Consider the following 25,466-nt stretch of genomic DNA (forward strand, 5'->3'; position numbering starts at 1 on the left):
TAAATATGGGAGGTTGGAGCCTAGTGGGTAACACTCTGGCCTATGAACCAGAATTCCAAAGTCAGAGGTAACTTCTGATTGGAAGTCGCTCTAGATTAGGGCGTCTGATTAATGCTGTAAATGTAAATCAAGGGTTAAACATAAAAAATGTCCACATGAATAAGATGCAAAAATACTCCATGCTCTGGACACTACGCTGACAGACACAGCAAACCTCCTTGCCACAGCTCGCATTTATGTTCCATCCTGGATGAGCTGCACTACCTGAGCCACTTGTGAGTGTTGTAGACTCCGTCTCATGCTACCAATAGAGTGAAAGCACCGCCAGCATTCAGAAGTGACCAAAACATCAGCCAGAAAGCACAGGAAGTGAGAAGTGGTCTGTGGGCACCACCTGCAGGACCACGCCTTTATTGGGGACGTCTTGCTAATTGCCTATAATTCCCCCCTTTTGTCTGTCCCATTTGCACAACAGCATGTGAAACTGATTGTCAGTCAGTGATATTGCTGTCAGTCCTGATATTGCTTCCAAAGTGATTGATGTCACAGACGCATGATTGACTTGGAGCGACAGTGTGTTGTTTGTGTTCCCTTTTTCACTCTGAATGGGAGCTTTTTTTTTTTTTTTTACAAAATTTACTAAATTGTAAATTTCCCACTTGTGGGACTAATAAAGGATCATCTTATCTTATCTTTTATAAAGCATTGCACATTCTGTTTGTGAGACTGTTACTTTTTTCCAGAATTTGGGAAATTAGTTCCTTAGTCCATGTTGAACCTCTGAGCAACCTATGCCCTGTGTTAGCACAGCATTTTTATTTTCTTCACTTTAGCAGCACACATCCCCCTTTTTTACTTCATTTTTTCTCCTCCCTCCTGTCGTGCTATTTTCCACTTTGGTATATTTCTTCATATTGACGTTTCCCTCTTTTGACTTGTTTGTGGGTGGGATTGGGAATGGGGGCTCTTCTGTATTATTAACTTTGTTAATGCAAATCTTTTTTTTTTTTTTAAACTTTATAAATAAATCTTAAATGAAAAAATAATTAGGGTTAGGGTTCCTTGCTTAAAAAATGCTCTTAAACTGTCAGAATTAAGGCACAATGTAAGGATTTTTTTTGAGGATTAAATTTATAGAATTGAGGGGAAATTTTTAGTTTCCCCTTAGTTTGTGTTGACTTTAATTTTATTGTGGGGAAATTAAGGTCAAAATTAATGTTGTTTTAGGGGGGTTGGGTTTGTAGTATATATATCTGGGACACTGCCCTGCTTGCCTCTCTTTCTGGGGTAATATTGCTGTAGGACCGACCCCCAAATCCCTCGAACACCCTATACAGTTCCCCTGTACACACAATTACACCTGTGAAAAGCACTATACCATTACACTATAATTTCATACAGTGTTTATAAAGTTTGGATGATGGATTCGTAGATGCTGCATTATTTAATGTTTTTGTATAAAGGTGTAACGGTGAAGCTAGTTTTTTTTTAGATACAAAAAAACATGGGTCATATGACACCAATCTCGATTTATAAAGTGTAAATAAGGTTAATTTAATGTCGAAGGCTTTCAAAAAAGCTCTCACATAAACAGTTTTTATGTCCAAAATTGAGTATTTCTGAAACTGTCCATGTAAAAAAAAGTAATTTTGTAAATGCGACCCTTGTTAAAAAATGTCCCCTACAGGCGTAGAAGCGCCACTGCAGTCATGCAAGCCGAATAATTTTTAAAATGTACAGTTCAAATACGCAGTTATTAGAAAAATCATCAGAAAAGGTTTTATTGCAAAAAAGTGTACCACAACAAACACATTTATTACGACCATTCTTCTTCACCACCAGGCTCATCAAGCTGACTTTCCTCACAAAATGAAGGAACGAGCTGGATGTTCTTCCATCCATTTCCTGGGAAAATGCTATTATGATAAAATATTATTATGATAATTATGCATCCCAGCACATTTCCATCCATGAGCATGTTACAGGCCAAACAAAAGTGGTCTAACTGCACAATGTCGCCCTGAGGCAACAAACGTAGAGGAAAAAATACACAGACAAAATGTTTCTTTACTCAACGCAGAAGGTTCCTTCGCGTATCCACAAAATCACAAATAGGCTTTCCCCGCAAATTTCTACCAACGCGAACGTTAGGTGCTAAAATAACAACAGCGGGACGGTGATAATAAGGTGTAAATACCACAGTAATAATCATGTCCGGTACGAGACAGCAGGGAGAGTGCGTCGGTCCCCCCCCCCCCCCCTCTCTCCACCACCGCAGCTGGACTCGGCGGAGCTACTCACTCTCCCCGCATTACTTTACTCCTCCGCGGCCGCGGACTGGACCAGAACTCCGTCCAGGTAAGCGGGGAGAAAAAGGTCTGATCTGGCAACACGAATTTTACAATTTTACAGTAAGGGAGAGTGCGTCGGTCTCTCGCTCTCTCTCCACCACCGCAGCTGGACTCGGCGGAGCTACTCGCTCTCCCCGCATTACTTTACTCCTCCGCGGCCGCGGACTGGACCAGAACTCCGTCCAGGTAAGCGGGGAGAAAAAGGTCTGATCTGGCAACACGAATTTTACAATTTTACAGTAAGGGAGAGTGCGTCGGTCTCTCTCTCTCTCTCTCTCTCTCCCTCCACCACCGCAGCTGGACTCGGCGGAGCTACTCACTCTCCCCGCATTACTTTACTCCTCCGCGGCCGCGGACTGGACCAGAACTCCGTCCAGGTAAGCGGGGAGAAAAAGGTCTGATCTGGCAACACGAATTTTACAATTTTACAGTAAGGGAGAGTGCGTCGGTCTCTCTCTCTCTCTCTCTCTCTCTCCCTCCACCACCGCAGCTGGACTCGGCGGAGCTACTCACTCTCCCCGCATTACTTTACTCCTCCGCGGCCGCGGACTGGACCAGAACTCCGTCCAGGTAAGCGGGGAGAAACGGTTCTGATCTGGCAACACGACAGAAAAGTGGACGTGGGAAAAGTCCACTTAACAAACGTAAAAAAAATGCCTGCGTGCTGGTTAGATTTCTCGCTATCATTTCCCCAGGAATGGAAGGCGCCGTTTTATTAATAGAAGCCTGTAAGTGTTGCTGATGCCGGCGGGGTGTGTCTGTGTCTGTAAAAAAGAAGTTGTCATGGGTGTCCTAAAAGACCAAAATGAAAGAATAAAGATGTGAAAAGGAATACAGGGGGCAGCTTACAAATGAAAAATTACTATGTTTTACAAAGCACTTCTTTAATTGTGAGATTAAGCCTTATTAAATATGTACATTTACAGCATTTATTAGATGCCCTTATCCACAGCGACCAAGGAGTTACAGGGACAGTCCCCCCGTGGAGACACTCAGGGTTAAGTGTCTTGCTCAGGGACACAATGGTAGTAAGTGGGATTTGAACCTGGGTCTTCTGGTTCATAGGCCAGTGTGTTACCCACTTGGCTACTGCCACCCTAAATAATACAGAATTTATTTCCCCGCCAGTCCAAGGTCTGATTTCTGTTTCCCCGCATTGTTCTGTCAGTGCATGGTGTCTCAAGAGGAGACAGAAGCCACGATGGACGGACGTGATGCTGGGCAGGACCCAGCGGAGGGTCCAGACGTGCATCAGAACAACCTGAAGCAGGCATCCAAGTCCAGTCCATCCCCTGGTCCAGCAGAAGCGGATCACGGGAGCAGCAGCGAGTCCATCACGGACGAGACCTGCTCCAACGAAGACACCCTCCTGCTGCCCGACCACGTTCCAACACTTTGTCAGAAGCTGGAGAGAGGTAACCTCACATTTTCTCAGGACTGTTTGTGATGAAGGGTGCATGAAGCGGGAATCTGGGGAGGACACACGTCCTCCGTCCTGCTTCCAACCTGTACTGCTCAGGACCAGCTTATGGGAACTTTTTGAACTGCCGACCTTCGTGGGATGAAATAAGGGGGTACAATAATTTCTCCAAAACTGATGTTTTAATACCAGAATAATATTAATAAGGATAATGCTTCGGAACCGACATTCAGTCATTTTGTCTCATGCTCACTAATGGACAGTGAGGTGCGGGACCCGTCCAGTGAATTAAGTAATTAACTGTTTAATTGCTCTTTTCAGAGAATCCTCCGGAAAACCCTGCGGCGAAGCAGCAGGTCGCCCCACCCATCTGCACCCCTCCAGCTGCTTCTGGGGGTCGGGCATCACCGTGCAAGGGGCGCGGACACCAGGACAAGAAGCGCCCGCCCTCCGCCGGCAAGAACCAGCAGAGCTTCCAAGCCAACGCCGACCAGATACAGAAGGTGGCCGGTGACGGTGAGGGTGGCCCCACACACACCCTTCACTCACTCACACACTCACTCGCCTACGGACAATCCAGAGTTGCCAATCCACCTCGCGCAAATAATTTCGGACAGCGGGAGGAAATCGGAGAACCCGGCGGAAACCCGCGGCAACACCAGGAGAGCACTTAAACTCTGCACACTCAGTGTCCAGGCCAGGACTTGTAATAATTGTAATAATTACTGTGTATCGGGGCAGCGGGTAATGAGGCGGACCCGTAATCGGAAGGGGCCGCTGAGGTGCCGCCGCCCCCCCCCCCACACACTGCTGCCCAGGCAGCGCAGTCATGGCTGCCCGCTGCTCACAAAATGGAGGTGGGCTAAATGCAGAGGTCACATTTCAATTAAGAAAAGGAATCACTTTATCAATCAGTAATGTCTATTAATAACCATCAATAACTGAACCTGTCAATATTGATGACCGTGGTTCACGAACTGTATATATTGCATTTACATTTACAGCATTTATCAGACGCACTTATCCAGAGTGCCTTACAATTAGTAATTACAGGGACAGTCCCCCCCCGGAGACACTCAGGGTTAAGTGTCTTGCTCAGGGACACGATGGTAGTCTCCTGTGTTACCCACTCGGCCACTACCACATATTGTAATATCTCGGTGCTGCAGGGGGCTCCAGGCGTTATCTGACATTCCGCACACATTTTATCTCACGCCTCGCGTCCAGGGCGCGCTCGTCACAGTTGGAGAAAAGCCGCCCGGTGCCAATGAGCTACCGTACGAAAGCAGAACCTCTGGAATATGAATGCTACGATGAATTAATGGCCGTTATTACCTACAAGGGACCAGTAATTTGGAATCTGCCCTGGTAATAATTGTCACGGTAGTTCCGTGCAGTGACTGGGCCCGGCGTTTCCCAGAAGCCTCATGGTTCTTATTGTGCTTCGCGTTCCAGACTGCTGTGTCCACTGCGTGCTGGCCTGCCTGTTCTGCGAGGTTCTGTCGCTGTGCTCCGTGCTCGCCCAGTGTCTGGCCTGTGGGCCGGCCTGCGAGGCGCTGTGCTGCTGCGGGGAGGGCGTGGCCTGCGGCGAGGAGGCCTGCGACGCCCTGGTGGATTGTGGGATAATGGAGGACTGCTGTCAGTCTTCCGACTGTCTGGAGATCTGCTTGGAGTGTTGCTCCATATGCTTCACTGCCTGAAAAAGTGTGAAAGTGCAAGACAGGAGCGCCATTTATGTGCTTTTGTACGGTATTGTGTGGTAAAAGATAAGATTCGTAATGCATATTGTATTGAGAATGTGTTCACGCGGTTGTTTCATATTTATTGTACACAAAAATATTATGTTTTCAAAATCAATTCCAGGTATTAATTTCAAACAATAGCATTCAATCATTGTTTTTTTTTTTAAACTATTACTGCTATCATTATACTGGTATGGGCAAGTGAATCATTCAGTGTTGCCAAATTAGTCTATTTCCCTCCCAAATGGAGCCGTTTTGAAATAGTTTGGGTCTGAGCGCTGGTCTGAGATCAGTTCAGCATGTATTCAGCTAATTTCAAACTAATCCCAAGGATACGGATTCAAAGGCGCAGAGAACGTAAAGATGTTTTAAATCTGGGATTTTTTTTTTTTAAACAGAAAGTCGTTTCTGTCAGACGACACCAGTAAACCAAGACACCACGAATGAAGGTCACACTGTGGGAACTGGGGGGAGGCAGAGGTCAGATGAATTACACTGAAAAAAGAAATCACTGGCAAAATTAAAAAAAAAAAACTACGTAATCTGTCACATCCAATTTTTTTGGCATTGCTGCAATAAACCAAACTTGCTGCCAGTAGATTATAGTCAAATGAAAATACTATTTACTATTTAAGCATAAATTAGACATCGTAGTTTAAAAGAACGAATGAATATTTTCGTAACTACACATTAAACAAGCGACAGCGTTTTTCAGTGTAGATGTGATGCCGGAAGGAGCCACTTTGTCACTTGGGACAGTTTATGTGGCCCATTTCTGTAGAAAGAAGCGCATCTTCTCTGTAAATATGATGTCGTTGAGCGGCTTTGGGTTGGTGGTCCCCGCATTTACTGCATTATTACTGTTTTTGGCTTTTATATCGTTCTTATTGGTCTCCTCATACTTTATCTGAAGTCTCTTTCCAAAATTCAGCCTTGGTGCAGAATTAAGGCCACAATGATCCAGTCCCACAATTTCCCAGGACGCGCCGATTCGGGGTCTGGAGCTTTAAATGCTAATGAGGCGGAGAGAGGCGGGACGATAAGGGGAGCGGCCTATAGAAGTAATTCGCGGAAATGACGTCATCGACACCATCCACAATGTTTGGTGCAGAGAGGAAGTCGTGTCGGCGTTTTTCCAGAATTAAAAAAAATCCCCCCCGTGACGACATAAGGGGGAAAATGTGTTCTATTCTGCCCCCTTTAACACGCCACGCGCTGTCCCCCCTCCCTGCCGCTGCTCTGCCTCTCAGCACTCATGCTGCATTAGGCCCTGCATGTCTGCTCCTGCTGGGACTCCTTTCCTGCCGTCATGTCTGTAAATGCCCCCCCGGTCCCCCCGTGACACATGCTGCAGTGGTCTAGACGTGGTAATTAATGTTAAAAAGGTAAATATCATATTTTGGGTCTTTTCTTTGGTGAATTGGGGCATTTGTTATCGGGTTATTGGGTATCTGGCCACTCTGCCCTGGGTCATTGGACTTCGCAGAATTGCACATTTACAGCATTTACCAGACGCCCTTATCCAGAGCGACTTACAATCAGTAGTTACAGGGACAGTCCCCCCCCCCCCCGGAGACACTCAGGGTTAAGTGTCTTGCTGAGGGACATGATGGTAGTAAGTGGGGTTCGAACCTGGGAATTTGTGTCACCCACTAGTCTACAGCCACACACTGTGTCCCACTGTTGCTATACAGCACAGGCCAAAAGTTTGGACACCTTCTCATTCAATGTGTTTTTTTTATTTTCATGACCATTTAAGTTGGTTGATTCTCACTGAAGGCATCAAAACTATGAATGAACATGTGGAGTTATGTACCCAGCAGTATCAGAAAACAGCCCACGTTGCGTCGTCTGGACAACATATTGCCCTGGTTATTCACCGTGGGGATGGACTGGACTTGGACGCCCGCTTCACACGCCGAGCTTGAAGATAACGGAGCTGCCAGTGACGTATCCCTCCGTCCCCCAGGTCCAAAGCGGGCCGTGTAAAGAGAGCAGAGACCTGAGCTGCTCCATAAGGCCTGATACAAGTGAACTTCCAGGAAGTGGTGTGACAAGCGTCCACCCACACGCTGCTCTGGTCCGAAGCCGTCAGGACTACTGATGTTCTTTGGTGCTGAACTTCGGTGGATCGGGCTGGAATTGGATTTTTGAAGGAAGATCAGCCTTCAGCTGTAATTTCGTAGTGACCCCTGTATAGGAGGCTGTGGGTTTTCTTCCACGCTGTGGGTCGGGTACAACGTGGCCAGGAAGGAATTGTTTATTGAAGCGGCGTGCCAAGTGGCGTCAACAGGAAGTGAAGGAAGTGACTGAAATGACAGTGCTGGCTGACAGGCCAGCCTCTGCGCGTCCAGCCCCGCGCCGGCCCAGGACCTCTGCCCGCCGCACATCAAAGCGCCGGCCCAAACCCCCCGTCCCGAAAAGGCAGGAAGCAGCTTTTACAGCGTTGGGACCGTTCCATGCTCAGCGTGGCCATTCCCCATCGCCACATGGTTCCAGAGGCTGGACTCCCAGCCCTGAACCCTCGACCAAAAAAAAGCCCCTAACCGGTGTGCACATTCCTGACATCGGCCACCGGGCCAGGGCCAGACCGCGCTCCGGCACAGCACTTCTTATAAATAACACCTCACGAAGTCGGCCGCGGCGCCGGGCACACGGGAAATTTGGGAAATTAACTAGTTTGATAGCAATATATATTATATGGTATCTTACAATCACAATTAAAAAACACGCATTAATCACGAGCCAATCACGAATCCAGGTCTGTCCAAACAGCACACACCCATTCAGAGGCCCACCGAGCGGAGGGTTAAACTAACACCGAGCCACGCCCAAATCTAACAGCGGCTTAGGAAGGTGAAAGGGGTTCATCAAAAACCAATGATCCCTCTGAATTTTAATACCACTCCCAGCAATCCAATATCATGGCAGGCACGTTTAAAACATGAGCTTTTATACGGCGAGACGCAAAAACCTGTTCACGTCTTCGTCTGTTTTTATGTCCAAATAAACCAGTGAATTTGACCTTGAAATCCTGAATGCTATTGGAATAAATGTATTTTTCGTAGTATGCATTGCGTTTTATTCAGATATTTAACGCACGAATACAGGGCAGGCTATATCTGGCAGGGTACAGTCGCCCCCTGGTGGCGGAAAGCCCGCATTTCATGTACTTCTATGTGAAAATGTCAAATATAATCTCTTATTTAAATCAATTAAAGTTCACCCCTGAATAGATTTTATTATTTTAGCATTAGTATAAATTCAAGGACACTGATTTTGAATCATAAAAAATAATTTCTTTACATTAAAAGAAATAAAAAAAGAAACAAATGAAACAGGAATTAAAAATATCTGTTGTCTGTGGTGCTAATAGAACATAACAGCAACCACTTAAGAGCCCTATGTGAAAAAAAACAGAGATGTGATAAATTCCCTTTCCTCTCATAGAGTCGACATGTACTGTGTCTGATTACAAAATTCATATCAAATGCAAATCATCGAAAAGAAACGTTAACAAAGATTTCCCCGTTCTGTTAAAGTTGTCGTGAGCTTGTGTAAAACTGTCTTTTCTGTGTGATATACACAATTGCACAATGCATACAAGTATTTGAAAAATAAAAGGATCATTAATCTGAAATGACTACAAAGGACAAATGCAGTTACACTTTACAAAAGGTGGAAACAATGTTGCATCAATGTTCACAGTTCTCAATAAAATATATAGATATGTATTCTTTTTAATGGTGTCTTTAATGTAAGGACAACACTCGTTCAGATCTCCAGGGATCTGGCACCTGGGACCACACATCACCCCAAATCATAAATAATTGCAGAGCCGCGTTTTTTGTTCTGTTGGTTGAAGATCGTTCAAGGAACTCGTGCCGCTTTCGTACGCAAAAGCGCGCCTTAACATAAAGGCAATCACAAATGAGCAACGTCCAATATGTGACCCAATCATAAATTAATCTTTGCAGAACTTCCACGTTATGATACTATTATGGATTCAGGTGAAATGGCCTGCATTTATACTTTTATTCTATAATCGAAATACTTTTAAATGACTCCTCCCATAACCCCTTTTACACAAAGTTAGTGGTCACATAATATAAATGTGAGCCCTAGACTAATTACGTTTGACTGTATTATGTAGTGAAGTGTACAGCTCACACTACAAAAGTATTTGTACAACATGTATATTTCAGTAGACAACGGTTTGTAATACGTACACGACGACGGACGCACGTAACACCACCAACAGGCATTGCATATATGTGCGGAATGATGTAAAAACAAGTGCCATAAAAAAAATCAGGTAACAGCAAGTTGTATGTTTCCCTTCATCCTCACTCCAAATGTTTGTCTGCTTATCATTGTGATGTTATTTCGTATTAAAAAAAAAAACAAAACATCTCTCACACGACAGGAGGAGCAGCGCGGCCATCCCGTCCGGAATGTCAGGTGAAATTCTCACTAAAAAAAAAAAACCTGCTTCTTAAATCACGCTGTGTTTCAGAGAGGCATCGGAAGAGAACAAATGAGATTTACGATTTCATCGTTAACATCAACTCAGTAACCGGGGTCACCGCGGTCCATAACATAACACGAGTAGCAGCTGTTTGATGGTCACATGATCCCTGTAAACTGGCTTCGCCGCTCTGGCGTTCACGCCATCGACCCCACACACATCCACAGGAAGGAAACCTCGAATTCCCAGCAGATGAGGAGGAGGAGGCCAAGGCGCACTCGTCGCTCCCGATCGGGGCGACTTCCTGAGGGCACGCGCGGGGCAACGCGGGTCTGCGTCATTGTGTCAATAAAAATGTGTGTCTTGCATTAGCGACGGGAGGCATCGTGCAAAACACGGAAGAAGGCGCCAGGAAAGCAAATCTGCGGAAAGCAAGAGTACTACAGTTCTGAGCATTAAAAACAAAAAATGGTTATAATAATTTTCTGTTTTCTACATATGTGTCTATGTAATATATATATATGTGTGTGTGTGTGTGTGTGTGTGTGTGTGTGTGTGAATGCTATCCAGTGCTGTAGCTCTATGCGTGAGTGAATGTGTACATGGAGTGGTTTGCGGAACGGATCTGATTGGCTACAGCGGTAATACAGAGAGGGGCGGAACACGCGACCCGACTTGTAAAATATCGCACCGCTCTATCAGGCAGCGTCGGAGGCTGAGGCCCCTCCCCTGGCATCACGGCGTCACGAGTCCTCCTCCATGCTGAAGCTGCTCCTCCGGCTGCTGGTCTTGGAGGCACCAGGGGAGACGGAGGAGAGCAGGGGGTCGGCGGCGCCCACGGGGGAGAGCATGTCCCCCAGGTCCATGTCCATATCTGGCATGAGGACCGGGCTGAAAGGGTTGTCCAGCTCAGTGAAGGTCAAAGAGTCCAGGTGGTCCAGCGGGTTGGAGATGGTGCCGTTGGTGGGCGCAGGGGTCGGCTGGGTCAGGAAGGTGGTCTGCCCCAGTCCTGGCCCCTCGAGGGTTAGGAGGCTTTTGGAGAGCGGCTCTCCTGCGCTGGGCTCCTGCTGCTGGCTTAGGAGAAGATCAGCGCCTGGGACAGCAGGCACCGCTGAAGGGGTGATGCCATGGAGATGGGCCTGCATCTCCAACTCCTACAGATGGAGCCAAGAACAAGGTCAGGGCGGTCAAACCTCCAGAATTTCCCCAAAAGGCAACCGATTGCAAAGCATTTTTATGTTCTTGACCCATGTACTTGTGAAGACTAGGGTGGTAGTAGCCTATGAACCAGAAGACCCGGGTTCAAATCCCGCTTACTACCATCGTGTCCCTGAGCAAGACACTTAACCCTGAGTGTCTCCAGGAGGGACTGTCCCTGTAACTACTGATTGTAAGTTGCTCTGGATAAGTAAATGCTGTCAGACTTACATTGAGAGACCATAAAAATGCTTCGTAGCCGCTTGCCTTAAATTTTGAAGCTGTGATACAAGATACACAGACGGCGGATTTTAGACTTGACCTGGATGCGTAGCTGCAGGCTGCGGTTGGTGTGCTCCAGCTTCTTCTGCCGCGTCTCCATCTCCCTGGCCCGCAGCTGCTCCCTCTGCAGCTTGCGGATGTAGTCCACCGAGGCCTTCAGGATGGTGCCCTTGTTCCAGCGCATCTCACTGGTTTAAAGCAAAACCCCATGCAGTGAAGGGAAATACTCCCGAGTCTCGGCTTCCAGCTCATTGTCAGAACACTCACGGGTCACTGGACTTCGGGACGAGCGCGCCCAGCTCCTTGATGCGGTCGTTGATGTTAAACCTTCTCCTTCGCTCAACTGCAGAATAAAGAGGACATGGCATTCTGTCGTACTTTACTAGGCAAGGAAGTGCTGCTCACAAATAAGCACTGAAAAAACAAAAAAAAATACAGAAAAAAGACTGACTGAGGTTATGGTTGTCCTTCTTCTGTCGCTCCTTCATCCAGGCTTTGGCCTCGACGTCTGCAAAAAACAGAATTTCCACTTTTTTTTATTTGTGCCACACCTCCGCCAGGTCTGACTTTACAGAAGCAGCGACGCGGTTACTAGTCGAAGTTAGAAATGGGAAGTTGAACGCGTTTTTGTGGAAATGAGAGGTGCAGGGCTGGAGAGGTAGAGGACAGAGGAGTGCAGAAAGGAGAAGAGAAAGCGCCGAATGATGAGCGGCTCTCACCGGTCAGCTCCCTCTTGACGTCGTGCAGGTCAGCAGGGCAGGAATTGCTGACTGTGACGGCCGGCGCTGCCATGCCTGGGCTGCTGTACACATCGAGGAGGTTTCCTGAGACCGGCAGCTGAGGGCAACCAATCAAGAGCTTTCAGAAGGAGGCTCCTCCCACAGGTTTTACCAGCAAAACTGCCTTAAGATAAGAGTCCTTCCAGGCAACGTGCTGTTGAACGTAGACACTCTGACCGGCTTCATTTGGGGGAAAAATGGCTAAAGTTGAATGTATTTAATCTGCATATAACACAATAAAACATCTAAAACCAGAAGAACGGCAGATATGAAAAAAGTGAAATGAAACTGATACGTGAAAAAAAAAAAAAAAAAAACACTTATCGCCGCAGCTAAGGCTCGCCGGAAAACTGCGAAAGGAATGGTCGTGTGCGGTTGGAAATCTACTTCAGTCAGCAGAGCCGTTGAGTAACACCCAGCCAACGATTAGTCACCTCGCATCCAGGAACGCCGGTTCTGGTTCAGCAGGAAACTGTCAAAAAGTGCCGAGCAGCGACGTTCGGGAGCGCGCTTCCTCTGAACGAGCTCGAAAGCGGCGATTCAAGAGGAGGTTTTACGCAGAGCGTGCAAAAAAAATTAAAAAATAAATAAAAAAACAACCCCACTGCACACAGATCAGGTCCCCGGACTCCTCCGCCGAGAGGGCACTCGAGACGTCCAGGACGCGCCGTCCCTTACCTCACTGTCACTTTGTTTCTTTTTCTCCTCTTGCAGTAAAAGCAAAATCATCTTCTCCCGACGCACACTGCGGCGCGCTTCCTCTTTCTCTCGGCGTGGCGCTTTAAAAGAGGCAGTTGACAAATGGGGAAATGTCTTTTGGGAAAGAGGAGGAGGAAAGAAAGAAAAAAAAAAAAAAAAAGAGAAAAAAATCCCTCCACAGTTGGCTATCGGCTGCATTGCTCGGCCTGGCCCCGCCCACGCTCCTCTGCCGCGCCGACTCCGCCCAGGCGCGTCCACTTGTGAGCCATGTGTCAGAAGTGGATGTTTACTCCCACTGGAGCCTGCCGGATTCCGGTAGCCCGGCAGCCGACCCGCCGCCGCCCGGGCACGCGCGGCAGATTTTTTTACGCCAGTCGCTCGCAGGCGGCCAGGGCCGCCGGTGGCGTGGCCGGTTATTATCAGCCACGAGTGCGGTTTTGGTAGGAACGACGGGGAACGGCTTTTGTATTAACAAAAGAAAAGGGAAAAAAGAGAGATAAGGCCTTGCACAACCCGGCCAAAAGAGCTCGACAAATTCTACAGAAACCAAAGATCTGGAGCTGGAATCTGAGGTGAAGCGGCACGGCAACGTACCGTGCTGGGCTGCTGCAGCGAGGCCATGAAGTCGTCGTTCAAGCTGGACTCCAGGCTGATGAGGTCCTCCATCACGTCCTCCATCTGAATCCGGGGGTTAAAAAGCGCGAAAAAGGTTTAAACCTCTCGGCAAAGTGCCACCACCGTAGGACGCCATGAGATGAATGTGAGAAGCAGACAACCTACAGCAGTCCTACAGACCGGAGTGGCATTTGTAATGAAAGTGTCGGTACAGTGTTGGGCTGCTGCGAGGGTATTTTTTTTTTTTCATATCTTCCTAACAGACTGAGGAAGACTGCAGAACGCTCAAATGATTATTATTAAAAAGTGATATTAACAGTGATTGAATTCGATTTGAACAGAAACACTGCTGATGCCTACAGCTGAAGAACGTAAACTGCACAGGAACACCAGGAACCAGGCGGCTGACGTGCGAACAGCCAACGTTTCTGCTTTTAAGATGCGATTCGTTTAAAAAAAAAAAAAACCCGAATTAAACAGAGGAGCACAAAATAAGTTCTCCTTTACGGCACCATGTCTGTAAAAACATCCGTGAAAAAGACCCAGTTACCGTGTATTTACTGTGAAAGAAACGAATTCAGTACCTCCTACAAGCGAGAACATTTTTGTCAATATTTGACCACGTTTTTTTTTTTTCTTGTTAACTTAGCAATATTGCTTGCAGCTTTAGACGAACCATTTTCGCTCTCCAAATAGAATCATTTATTTCTCGTGACTCGTTCACAGCCGACTTTTTGACCCGTCTTTTCTTTTTGGCCAAAAATGATGCATTTTATGTGACCGGTCTTCCGCCGGCGAAAGCCCAGGGATCCTACATGTCCCCGATGTCTACACGCGGACGTCAGAAATGTCAGCCCTGCGTCCTACGGAGACACGAGCATGCGATTTGAAGCACAAGTCCGACAGATTCTGGAGATTTTGGGACCCTCTGCATTCTTCGCATTTTGTATCGGCGCAGTCAAGCAGTTTTCAGCGTCACCGTCACCGCCGGCAGCCTCGCCCCTGCCCGTCTTAACGGAAAAGAGCCACTGGACAGCCCGTACGTATTTCTCCTCCCGCTCGGTTTCCGGAGGGGCGGAGCCGCACGGCCTCGCCGGCGATGAGGAGCCGGAGGGCGCGAAGCGTGCGGAGGTAATTGGGCGGCCGGTGTGGTATTTGCTCGCACAGTGTGGCACCAGACGCACGGCTGCACGAACGCGAACTTTCACACCGACGCAACAAAAGTGTGCTGCCGTGGCCGGAGCGGGAGCCAACTCCGCTTCAAAAGGCACCGCTCGCGCTTTGCCCAAACTAATCGCTTCAAAAGTGACTTTTTTTTTTTTTTGCGAGGTACCGCAGGGGATTTTCAAACTAATGAACTGCACGGGCCGCATTTTTCCCCTGGTCTTCCGTGGACAGATGCCAAAAGCAAACGAATGCAAACGATGCCAATTATTTTATTCATTTGTTTCCTGAAGTAGAGAAAAAAGCCAAAACCATGGGAGTAAAAAGCAGAAGTTCCCAACGCTGCGCCCACTGTTCCAGTCATGCAAGGGCACAAAACTGCTAAGATCCCTTTAACCCCACGAAACCTTCACGGATCAGCACCACAGACAGCTCCTCCCCATTATTCAGTAACGACACTTCATTAGTGCAGGAATGTGCATCTGCTGAATCGAGAAATACTTGAACTTCGCGGATAGGTCAGTTCCGGATGCATTCTAACCAGAAGAAAATTGCATTCAGATGACACCAGCAGCGCCATATTACTCAGCAAAAAGCAGCGAGGCCACCCTGCAAAAATCGCTCATCCAAACGTTCCGCTTATCGTCAGATGGTCAGCTTATGAAGATAAAGCTGAGCTGGGAGAGCTGGGAGAGATAGCAGCCACCCGGTGGCTCACACATGGCCACAAAGTCGCAGGTTCAAACCCCACTTACTGACACTGTGTCCCTGAGCAAGACACACTGAACCCAGAGAAAATAAATATCACTGCATTTTTCTTTTTTTAGACAGACCATAATTTAGTGCAGAATAAGCCAAATAGTTCCCTTTATGTAAACAAAATGTTCTAATCACATTGATTATTAACAGGAAGAGCAGTGTAAGTATAGTGCCTTTTTAAGGCTTGTAGGTAAAGCAGGAACTGTTTGATGTAATAGATCCTGACCAGTGGCGATCCTTGAAATAGATCCTGCTGATCTAAACCATAACCCTAGGTTTTGCACAGAATTAACAACATAAAATCTCATATTTTACTCAGTCAGTGCTTTATGAGCACTAAATGAGGTAAATTGAGCCCATTGAGACATACTGTATGTGATTTTTATATAAGAAATAAATGAGAGAAGTAATGGGGCAGTGGGGGCCTAGCGGTTAAGGAAGTGGCCCCGTAATCAGAGGGTTGCTGCTTCGAATCCCGATCCGCCAAAGTGCTACTGAGGCGCCTGTCATGGCTGCCCACTGCTCACTCAGGGCGATGGGTTAAATGCAGAGGACACATTTCACTGTGTGCACTGTGTGCTGTGCTGCTGTGTTTCACAAGTGACAATCACTTCACTTTACTTTTATATATGTGTAGTTCTATTTATTTATGACAACACAACAGACTGGTAATTTGTCTTAAACAACCTATTTTAATGAGATCATAATTATTATATGTTTTAATTGAATATTTTTTAACAGTATCAATGTAGATCTAAAATGCTGTGTTTGGAGGACCTTAGCATGCAGTAAAAATGTTGGAACACGGCATGACCTTTGCTAATGGCTGAAGTTTACTGTGTGTGTGTGTGTGTGTGTGTGTGTGTGTGTGTGTGTGTGTGTGTGTGCGCAGTGTCAACATAAAGAACAGGATCTTCACCTCCTCTTTCTTGGGGCTAAGGCTGAGGTCTGCCAGTGGGCTGCTGGGGGTGCTGCCGGTGGCGTTGCTCATCTCCGGGGCTGAGCCGGAGCGGTGGGGTGAGGGGGAGGTCCCGAGCATCTGACTGGCTGCATTGTTGCCCCGGGTGTGTGAAAGGTACTGTTTCACCTGCTTCTTCTGGGCCTCCTGGATGTGGTACTTTGTGGGATTTTCAAGGTGGGTCTGCACCTGTAACGTTAATCGTACAAAGAGGGAATAAATGGAAATGCCTTCAAATGCTGCCAATGTGACCAGACCTCTTTAAAAGGTACCTTCAGCACTTCCACTGGCACCTGCGCCGGGGTGGACCTGGGCGCGGCGAAGGCCGGGGAGACCGAGATGGCGAGCGAGGGGTCGGCGGGGCGGAGCTGTGCGGCGGAGGCCTGCTGCTGGGTCTCGCGGCGCTCCTGGTCGTGGGCCTGCTGCCGCATCAGCTCCTGCCTCATCAGCACCCGCGACGTCATGACCGCGCTGAGCGGCGGAGTGGGGTCTGCGGAGGCCTGTGAGGAGCTGTGGGGGGGGGGGGGGGGGGAGAGTCAACAAACAAAAGCCGCTACGTTAACAGACAACCTGCAAAAAGTTCGAATTAATTAATGCATTCATTATTATTAATAAAAAAAATTTTATTAACATGTTTTTTTTTTTTTTTAAAAAACGATGCGTTTTAAATCAGAACACTTCCATCAAACAACAGAGAGCCGTTTCCTCTTTGCGGACGCCGCTTCTGCTGAGTCACCGGAAAGTCCCACAGTGTGACAGAACGTAAACAGAACAGGAAGTCGAACCCGATGAAAACGCCATCGTTTAATACCAGGTCTGCCCAGACGGAGGCCCGCACTGAATCTCAATCTGGCCAGTGCCTGGAAAGTCCCCGAGATGAGACGTTCATCCAGGGTTTACATGGTTTACTCGCCAAAAAAAACACACTCCTCTCTGTGAATACCAGCATTATGATGATGTTATTGTAATGGCTATAAAGGTGAAATTTGCGTACGGAATTACGAGGTTGCCTGAACGTGGTGCCACACACAGCTACCCAACATGCTGCTTGTTTGTGTGGCTGGTGGGGATTTAGGGGACGGTGCAGCGGCGTGGTCAGGAACGGACCTACCTGACCGCGATGGGCTGGCTCTTCAGCTGGTAGAAGACGTCGGGCGAGGACGCGAGGACGCCCTCCACTTCGATGTCGGCGACGATGCCGGACTCCGGCAGGACGGGCTCCACTCTGGGAACACGGCAATAGCAGAACACAAACACTGAGCGCTTTCAGGCAGCCGGGCACTGTGGTGCACACACGCACACACACACACACACACACACACACACACACACACACCTATTATTTAAACAATATAAATATAGTAAACCAACAGCACAGATGACAAAACACGGTGCTGCTGTGTGGTCCGCTCGGCCTCGCGGAGCGTTCCACAGACTTCTTCCCACAAGCTTCCGAAAGCCGAAACGGAATTCCAAGCCCGGTTCACCAACACCCGGAGCCGTCGTTGCGACAACGTACACTTGTTATGCGTGCCCGGGAGACGCAGGGGCCGCGACCCAGGACCACAATACCTGGTGGTAGGAGCCTAGTGGGTAACACACTCGCCTATGAACCAGAAGACCCAGGTTCAAACCCCACTTACTACCATTGTGTCCCCGAGCAAGACACTTAACCCAGAGTGTCTCCAGGGGGGGACTGTCCCTGTAACTACTGGTTGTAAGTCGCTCTGGATAAGGGCGTCTGATAAATACGTACCCCGAAAAGAAGCAGGGTGCTAAGGACCTGACAGCAAGTGTACAGGGGGAGGAGGGCGAGGTTTTGCATTCTGTACCGCAAGGATTTTTAAAATGAAATTAAAACCATATTGTATTAGTTCGTTATTAGCACTACATTTTAATTTTTTACTGGGGATCGTCATGTTTTGCCTTTTTTTTTAACCAACACAGAGCTTTCTTGGCCGGCTGCCGGGAAAAATAATCAGAAAAGGCATGACAGGGCAGGTCCGAGTCCCACAGAAAGTGGGTCCCATCCTGAGAAGCAGAAATAAACTGAGCAGCAGCGTGGCGGCGAACGCAAGAGGGCGACAGAGCGCCGCCCTCGTCACACCTTCATGTTGCTCATAGTGTGTAATTACAGCCTCATAAAGGTCAGGGGTCAAAATAAACTTACAAGCAATAACTAAGACCCAGATTGTATTACCCCCCAAAAGCAAAATTTGTAACGTTAACCCGTCTAACCTGTACGCAGCTGAAGTGACAACAAAGCTCACTTGAACTTGAACTTGTTTAGGGGGAAATAAAATTTTATTGCATGTCCCGAATCTTGGACCGGTCCTTGCGCAATGGACTAATGGACACGAGACGTCTTCATAAAATTTCAACAATTTATGGAAAATAAATAAATAAATAAAAACAATTTCCTCAGATCTGTGGGTCTGCTGAGATTCCGTGTCGCCACGGCCAAAGAGTGTTGCACTCTGACCTACGTCCCTCGCACAACTGTCAGACAGATTTTCTATACAATTAAATAATTTAAAACCTGGAAATTAACAATAATAATCATTTTCCTTCAAATCTAAACGAATATATTGCAAATAATAAACTTCTGGCCATTCTAGAATGTTGGCATATCTACAGTTCCACTTTACTCGAGTTGTTGTAGTTTTTAGCGGCAGCCTTTTTTGAGTGGACACGCCTGGTACGGGAGACGGGTGTCTCCTATTCTGCCCCACAGCGTAGCAACGACCGACATCAACATGCGCGGAAACTCCACACAGGTTATGAAATACCGCACGACGCATTCTGAATGCGGGCTTGTGGCGACCCGAACATCACCTTTGTGTGCAGCATCTGAAATTAGGCCAAAAACCATCCAAAGAACCACAAAAACAAGCTACGCTGAGGAGGGGGTTCACAATTAAAACCATGAATCTTTTTATTTTTTTTCATTTCAAAGCACCAGCAAATGTAAATATATTGTATAATCCAAATGTGATTCACTTTGTTCTGCTTGAACAGCACAAACAACAACCGGCGCACACAGTGCATAGCAGAATAATTGGCCAAATAGCTGGTGTGGTGAGAAGTCAGACGTGGGCGGGAAGGGGGGAAAAGCCCGCTGGCGAAGGATTTGCTGAGTCACGTCCTCCCAAACAACAAGGTCCAGGGACGGGAGCAGTAAAAAGACGGCTTTTTACAGCCTTAAAAACACTGCATGTGCTAAATCTGCTTTGGTAATGACATTCCAGCCCGCAGTTCGCTACGCAACGCCTTATGTAGCATGCAAGACTGCGGCAAAACAACACAGGACCAATTAAAAAGTCTATCACACCTGGTATTTTAGTAAAATTTAAATAAATTAGACAGCTTAGTTTATAAGAGTAAAGTAATATTTTTTTAAACTACTACACACAGAGAAATTTAAGTACCACTGTGTACCTATATGGGTACCCAGATGCGTGTCGCTGGTTCAGTACCCTTCTGAAGAATAATGGACCTGTCCTCACAGGTACTTTTTTTGTACCATAGTCATCTGTACCATTTGTGTACCTGTCATGAGTGTAATTTAAAGTTATATTTACATTTAACTATGATGCAGTGGTAAGGAGCCACAGACGTGGGGAGGCTGGGCTCGAACCGGCAACCTTCAACTCACAGGCACAGAGTCTTAGTCCACTGAGCTACATGCTGCTATGTCTGATACACCTTAATAAAATGGGAATGATTGGCGATTTTAACGTCCTGTTTGTGGCACATTAGTATATGTGAGGGGGCAAACCTTTCAAGATGGGTGGTGACCATAGTGGCCATTTTGAAGTCGGCCATCTTGGATAAAACTTTTGTTTTTTCAATAGGAAGAGGGTCATGTAACAAATTTATTGGTAATTTCACAAGAAAAACAATTGGTTTTAACGTAACTTTATTGGTTCATGAGTTATTTATAAGTTTCCGACCACTTATAAAATGTGTTCAATGTCACCAACCATTCCCATTTTATTAAGGTGTATCCATATAAATGGCCCACCCTGTACATTACTTTTGTCCTTTGTTGTGTTGCTGTGAAAAAAGTTACTTTTACAAACATGAACATCAGCCTCTTTTTGAAAAATTGGTCAGATCCACTTGCCATTCTGTCACTATTGTGCATCCGAAATCTTGCAATTTACAAGCATTTTTGTTGGGACGTTGGACTAATTGGGATCATTTCCATGTGGTGCAGGTTCACGGGTACAAATATGTACTCTCCCAAATCATGTACAACATGGTGTCACAAACTGAAAGGAACAGTTTTGTCCCTGGAGGTTTAATATTGTACCCTGTGTGTACCTTTATTTCTCCGTCGTGTCACCAGGCCTGTGCATTGCGCACCGTAAACGCAGACGGGGACAAGCTTCGGAGGGGTGACCTACACAGCGGGTCCGAGGGCCGGGTCCCTGTTGTTGTCAACTCCTTGTTTTTTTCACAACCTGTTCTACACTTGGCCCTCGAACCGCTTTCATAAAATGTCATGGTTCACATCTACCAGTAAAGGCAATTTTATGATCAATATCCATATGTAATAACATAGTAACATGGCAGACATAAACATTTTGTAGGATGATTCTTAATTAACACTACTTTTGGCATTAATTAACACTAATTAACACTGTTTCTGGCATTCAGCTTGACGATAGCAAATGTGAAATGTAGTCCAGCAGTCCCGGCGTGCATGTAAACACACAGCAACGTGCAATTTACGAACACGCACGAACTCGTCCAGCCGCGGCGGATCAGCCAGCGGGATTTTACTCCCACGTCGCGACGCACTTTACTGCCAACGCGCGAGTTTTTTTTTTTTTTTTTTTTTTACCTGATCAGGCTGACCGTGTCGGACGCGGGTTCGAGGATCAAGTAGACGGTCTGCGGCGCGTCGCGTCCAGGCGAGGCGACGGGCTCCGCTTTCCCCTCTGCTGCTCCCCCGCGCTTCACCTCGGCGGCAGGGAGGGCGGACATGTCTCTACACCCCCCACACCCCAAAAAAAAAAAAAAAAAAAAAAAAGAAGGTAAAAGGGAGCGGCCGTTCGCGCCTAAATTGCTACGCGGCCGGGATTAATAAAACCTGACGGCTGCGTGGCTGTCTGACAGTTCGCTACCTTCTTTAAAAAAAAAAAAAAAAAAAGTTAATCCAATCAGTTAAGCTAAGCTAACAGGCTAACGAGTTGGTAACGGGAAGGCGGAGAACCTCCTTGACGCGCTTTGCTAGGCGGGCAACGTGCGGCCGAGCCGGGTTCTCCTCAGGAAGGCCGCCGCCGGACGCTGGCGTCCGCTCCGCACGAATCCGTCGGGCGAGTGGGAGCGGACCGAGAGCCGCGGCGGCCCGGGCGGCCCCACCGCGGTTAAAAGGGAAGGGAGAGGGGGAAACCCGCGGGCCCCGGATCAGCCGAGATCGGACAGACAGGCGCGGGGCCAATCAGACCGGCTCCCCCTCGACCAATCAGGCGCCGCCGCTCGTTGCCCGACGTTTCGTCAGCGTCGCGCTAAAAACCGGCGTGACATCAGTCTCTGTCAAACACCGTTCATACAATCGTCCAGTATGATTTCTACATAACAGAAGATAGTGTTGTAGGCAGGGTTGTACGTAAACATGTTCCCTGTTGGCACACATGAAAATATGCTCTTTATTGCTTATTGTATGTATGTATGTATGTGTGTGTGTATGTGTGTGTGTGTGTGTGTGTATATATATATGTGTAATGCTATTTGCGTTACATTTTATTTCTTGTGTTAAGGTATTGCAGTATTTAAGCTTTAGTTTTTTAGTTAGTGTAGTTTAGTTTAGTGTGTACATACATTACAGGCCAAATGTTTGGACACACCTTCTCATTCAATGTGTTTTCTTTATTTTCAAGACCATTTACGTCTCCACTTTTTGTTAAGTACATAACTCCACATGTGTTCATTCATAGTTTTGATGCCTTCAGTGAGAATCTACCAACGTAAATGGTCATGAAAATAAAGAAAACACATTGAATGAGAAGGTGTGTCCAAACTTTTGGCCTGTACTGTACACACACACACACACACACACATATGTATTTATATTCTTTTATGAATTGCACTATGGGGGGGTCTGTGTGAAACTTTATTTCAATACATGGTGTACTATGTATATTGCTGTACTGACAATAAACCAATCTTGAATCTTGAATCTTGAATCGTAATATAAAGTTCTGTATGGATAATTTTCTTTATTCCCCTATAGTAATTATTCAGCGTGGTACCTTCATCAACTCCATCAGCCATCATCTCCTTTTAAATTTCTACTAAGAAAAGTACGATACAAAAAAAAAGGTTTTCATTCAATTCAAATGCAGTTAAGTAGCTGTTGTCTCCTCTCGGCTTTTCCTGTTAGGGGTCGCCACATTGGTATGGTTGTCCGCACCAAGACTGGTGGCCTTCCTGGCTCAGCCCTTCCCATTTACCCGGTCTTGGCCCAAGACCACCATGGAGCAGTTTTTCATCTCTGTTGCACCACAGGAAGCAGCAGGAAGCAGGGAGTAAAGGGCCGCAGAGGGAGGGGGGCAGCAGGAGATCCTCTGACTGGCTGGACCGGCATCTAATAACCAGCTCACAAAGTAAACGGGGTGGTACGGGGTGTAGTTCAGGTGAAGTTCAAGTTGAGCTTTATTGTCATTTTAGCTACGTACATGCTAGACAGTACATAGTGAAACGAAACAACGTTTCTCCGGAACCTGGTGCAACATGGTTTAAACAAAGTTACACACTGAAATAATGTGTGTGGCACAGACAAGCTGGGATACATGAAGTGCAAACATGGGACACATTTAACAAAAAACAAGTAGACAACAATGAAACAGACAGCAGTAAACTAGTGAAATGAATAATAAATGTGCAAAGTAAAATAATGCAAATGCTGCTGTGCGAAATGGAACGTTGCATTAATAGATAATATTACAGACAGATAATATTACTCAATATGTGTGTGTGTGTGAGGGTGTTAGTCCAGAGTGGAAAGTCCCTGAGTGTTCAGGTGTCTGATGGCCTGTTGTGGGATGAAGCTGAGGGCCCGAATGCTTCACTAACTTTTTCCGGATGGTAGGAGGGTGAAGAGTGCATGTGAGGGGTGTGTAGAGTCCTTCTCAATGCTGGTGGCTTTCCAGATGCAGCGTGTTTGGTACATGTCCGTTATGGAGGGAAGAGGGACTCCACTGATCTTCTCAGCAGTCCTCACTATCCGCTGTAACTCTCAAACTAGACAGTGATGCAGCTGGTCAGAATTCTTTCAATGGTCCTTCTCTAGAAGATGGTGAGGATGGGTGGAGATGGGCTTTTCTCAGCCTCTGCAGGAAGTAGAGACTCTGCTGGGCTTTCTTCCAGGAGAGGTTCTAGATAAACACAGAGGAGCTTTGTGTTTTTGACACACAAGATCCGTTGATGGTCAATGGAGAGTGGTCCCTCCATTGGCTCCTGAAGTTAACAATCATTTGTATCGTTTTGGCCATTTTGGTTTAAATAGATTGTTGACCTTACACCAGTCCATCAGTCGTTGCACCTCCTCTCTGTACGCTGACCCATCGTTCTTGCTGATGAGACCCAGCACGGTCATCAGAATCAGAATCGTATTTATTGGCCAAGTAAGTGCAAGCACATACAAGGAATTTGATTCCAGTAGAAAAAAAAACACCAACAACAAAAAACAACAACAATGTGCAAGGATGTGTGTAAGTGTTATTGTGCAAGTTGTGGAATTTGTTTGTACTGTTTATAAATAACTATATCTACTGAGTATAAATAAATACGTGAGAATGTACATAGGTCTATAAATAAATAGGCAAAAAACTAAATCCTATATACAGAGTGTACATAAAGCGCAGTGTGCAATGTTGAAGGTGATTTGCAGTGTGACAGTTGGGACATTTTTAATTTTTTATTTAGTTAAGTGGTTGGAGTCATTGTCATTGAACTTCATGATTTGGTTGGAGCTGTGCATCGCTGCACAGTTGTGGGTCAGCAGAGTGAACAGCATTGGACTGAGTCCATCCCCGAAGGCCCTATGTCTATGTCAAAAGGGGAGGGAGGTGGGCTGCTTCCTAAAAAAAACTAATTTCATTCATAATATTGTCAATCCAAGTTCATTATGTCACAATTAATTTACAAATAAAATCTAAGCACTAAAGTTTCTATTAGTTTACATTGTGGTGATCCCCGGGCTGGAGGATGGTTGATACTGGAGTGCAAAATTAACACAGATGGAAGATAGATAAAAAATGTCAAACGCCCAATATATGTTTATCTGGTTAAGTTCATTATGGTTCCGGCAACAGTTTTTACAATAAAATATGTCAGTCTATAATTCTTAATGTTTTATGTTTCTGTGTGTGTGCCTGTGTGTGGAACCACATTCTAATGAGGGCCAAACTATATGGAAACAGCGGATGTATGGTCATGTACACAAGAATGGAAGAAGCAAAGTACTAAATTAGGAGAGTTCATTTAGCAGTAAATTTGAATACTTAGTAGCACATGGGGATGATTATAAAAGCAGAGCCACAGCAGATAGATGGCGCCACCTGGTGGGACAGAACGTTACAAGAAAGCAACAAACAACAAGTGCAGACAGACAGATTCCAAATTTCCAGGTCCGAGGTGGAGTCATATCCTTGTCTGTTTTCTTGTCTTAGACCTAATTACTTGCCCATGTGTTCCTGATTTCCAAATACTTAGATTACATTTTTATGGTGGCCTATTTGAGTGGTGGCCACGGGGGTCGGTCGCGGATAGTCATAGACAACCAGCCAATAGGATGCAAAAGACAAAAGGCAGCCAATAGGATTTGAGCTTTTTGCTCTAGCAGTTTCTCAGAGGGCAAGGGTCTCATTCCCAATATGACTATCAAATGTGTGCTATAACAGTAATATCTTAAATTGTAGGGTTTTACAATTATTTGCAAATATTGTAAATTTAACATTAGCTTTGAATCAGTTGTATTTAATGTAAAAACCTACTCCAAATTAATAATCAATCATAAGTAA

At 46.3% G+C, this 25,466-nt stretch overlaps 2 protein-coding genes across 2 annotated transcripts; one reads left to right on the forward strand and one right to left on the reverse strand.

The window, feature by feature from the left end:
- The first annotated feature begins 2,287 nt into the window (after positions 1-2,287).
- LOC114771305 (myoD family inhibitor-like) lies at positions 2,288-6,389 on the forward strand. The gene is made up of 7 exons (XM_028964918.1): positions 2,288-2,358; positions 2,458-2,537; positions 2,649-2,728; positions 2,842-2,921; positions 3,520-3,766; positions 4,093-4,287; positions 5,227-6,389. Exons 5-7 carry the CDS (start codon positions 3,523-3,525, stop codon positions 5,469-5,471), a joined length of 684 nt encoding a protein of 227 aa, XP_028820751.1. The 5' UTR covers positions 2,288-2,358; positions 2,458-2,537; positions 2,649-2,728; positions 2,842-2,921; positions 3,520-3,522; the 3' UTR covers positions 5,472-6,389.
- A 2,339-nt stretch (positions 6,390-8,728) lies between these two features.
- Positions 8,729-21,843, reverse strand: LOC114771304 (transcription factor E3-like). Its single transcript, XM_028964917.1, has 11 exons — positions 21,656-21,843; positions 21,284-21,430; positions 17,546-17,659; positions 16,707-16,944; positions 16,396-16,623; positions 13,533-13,616; positions 12,180-12,297; positions 11,912-11,968; positions 11,728-11,803; positions 11,501-11,648; positions 8,729-11,135 (listed from the first exon to the last, which is right to left on the reverse strand). The coding sequence occupies exons 2-11, from the start codon at positions 21,424-21,426 to the stop codon at positions 10,725-10,727; spliced, it is 1,617 nt and encodes a 538-aa protein (XP_028820750.1). The 5' UTR covers positions 21,427-21,430; positions 21,656-21,843; the 3' UTR covers positions 8,729-10,724.
- Positions 21,844-25,466: the final 3,623 nt, after the last annotated feature.

Source organism: Denticeps clupeoides, unplaced genomic scaffold, assembly GCF_900700375.1.
Source record: "Denticeps clupeoides unplaced genomic scaffold, fDenClu1.1, whole genome shotgun sequence".
Classification (NCBI taxonomy): domain Eukaryota; kingdom Metazoa; phylum Chordata; class Actinopteri; order Clupeiformes; family Denticipitidae; genus Denticeps; species Denticeps clupeoides.

What these genes read in the sequence shown, in the direction of transcription:
- LOC114771304 (XM_028964917.1), bottom strand. Translation starts at nt 21,426, where the DNA reads ATGTCCGCCCTCCCTGCCGCCGAGGTGAAGCGCGGGGGAGCAGCAGAG. An exon ending in TGCCAGTGGAAGTGCTGAAG is followed by an intron (nt 16,624 to 16,706) that starts GTACCTTTTAAA and finishes TTAACGTTACAG; the next exon opens with GTGCAGACCCACCTTGAAAA. An exon ending in GAAGGACAACCATAACCTCA is followed by an intron (nt 11,804 to 11,911) that starts GTCAGTCTTTTT and finishes TTTATTCTGCAG; the next exon opens with TTGAGCGAAGGAGAAGGTTT.
- LOC114771305 (XM_028964918.1), top strand. Translation starts at nt 3,523, where the DNA reads ATGGTGTCTCAAGAGGAGACAGAAGCCACGATGGACGGACGTGATGCT. An exon ending in TTGTCAGAAGCTGGAGAGAG is followed by an intron (nt 3,767 to 4,092) that starts GTAACCTCACAT and finishes TGCTCTTTTCAG; the next exon opens with AGAATCCTCCGGAAAACCCT. An exon ending in ACAGAAGGTGGCCGGTGACG is followed by an intron (nt 4,288 to 5,226) that starts GTGAGGGTGGCC and finishes TTCGCGTTCCAG; the next exon opens with ACTGCTGTGTCCACTGCGTG.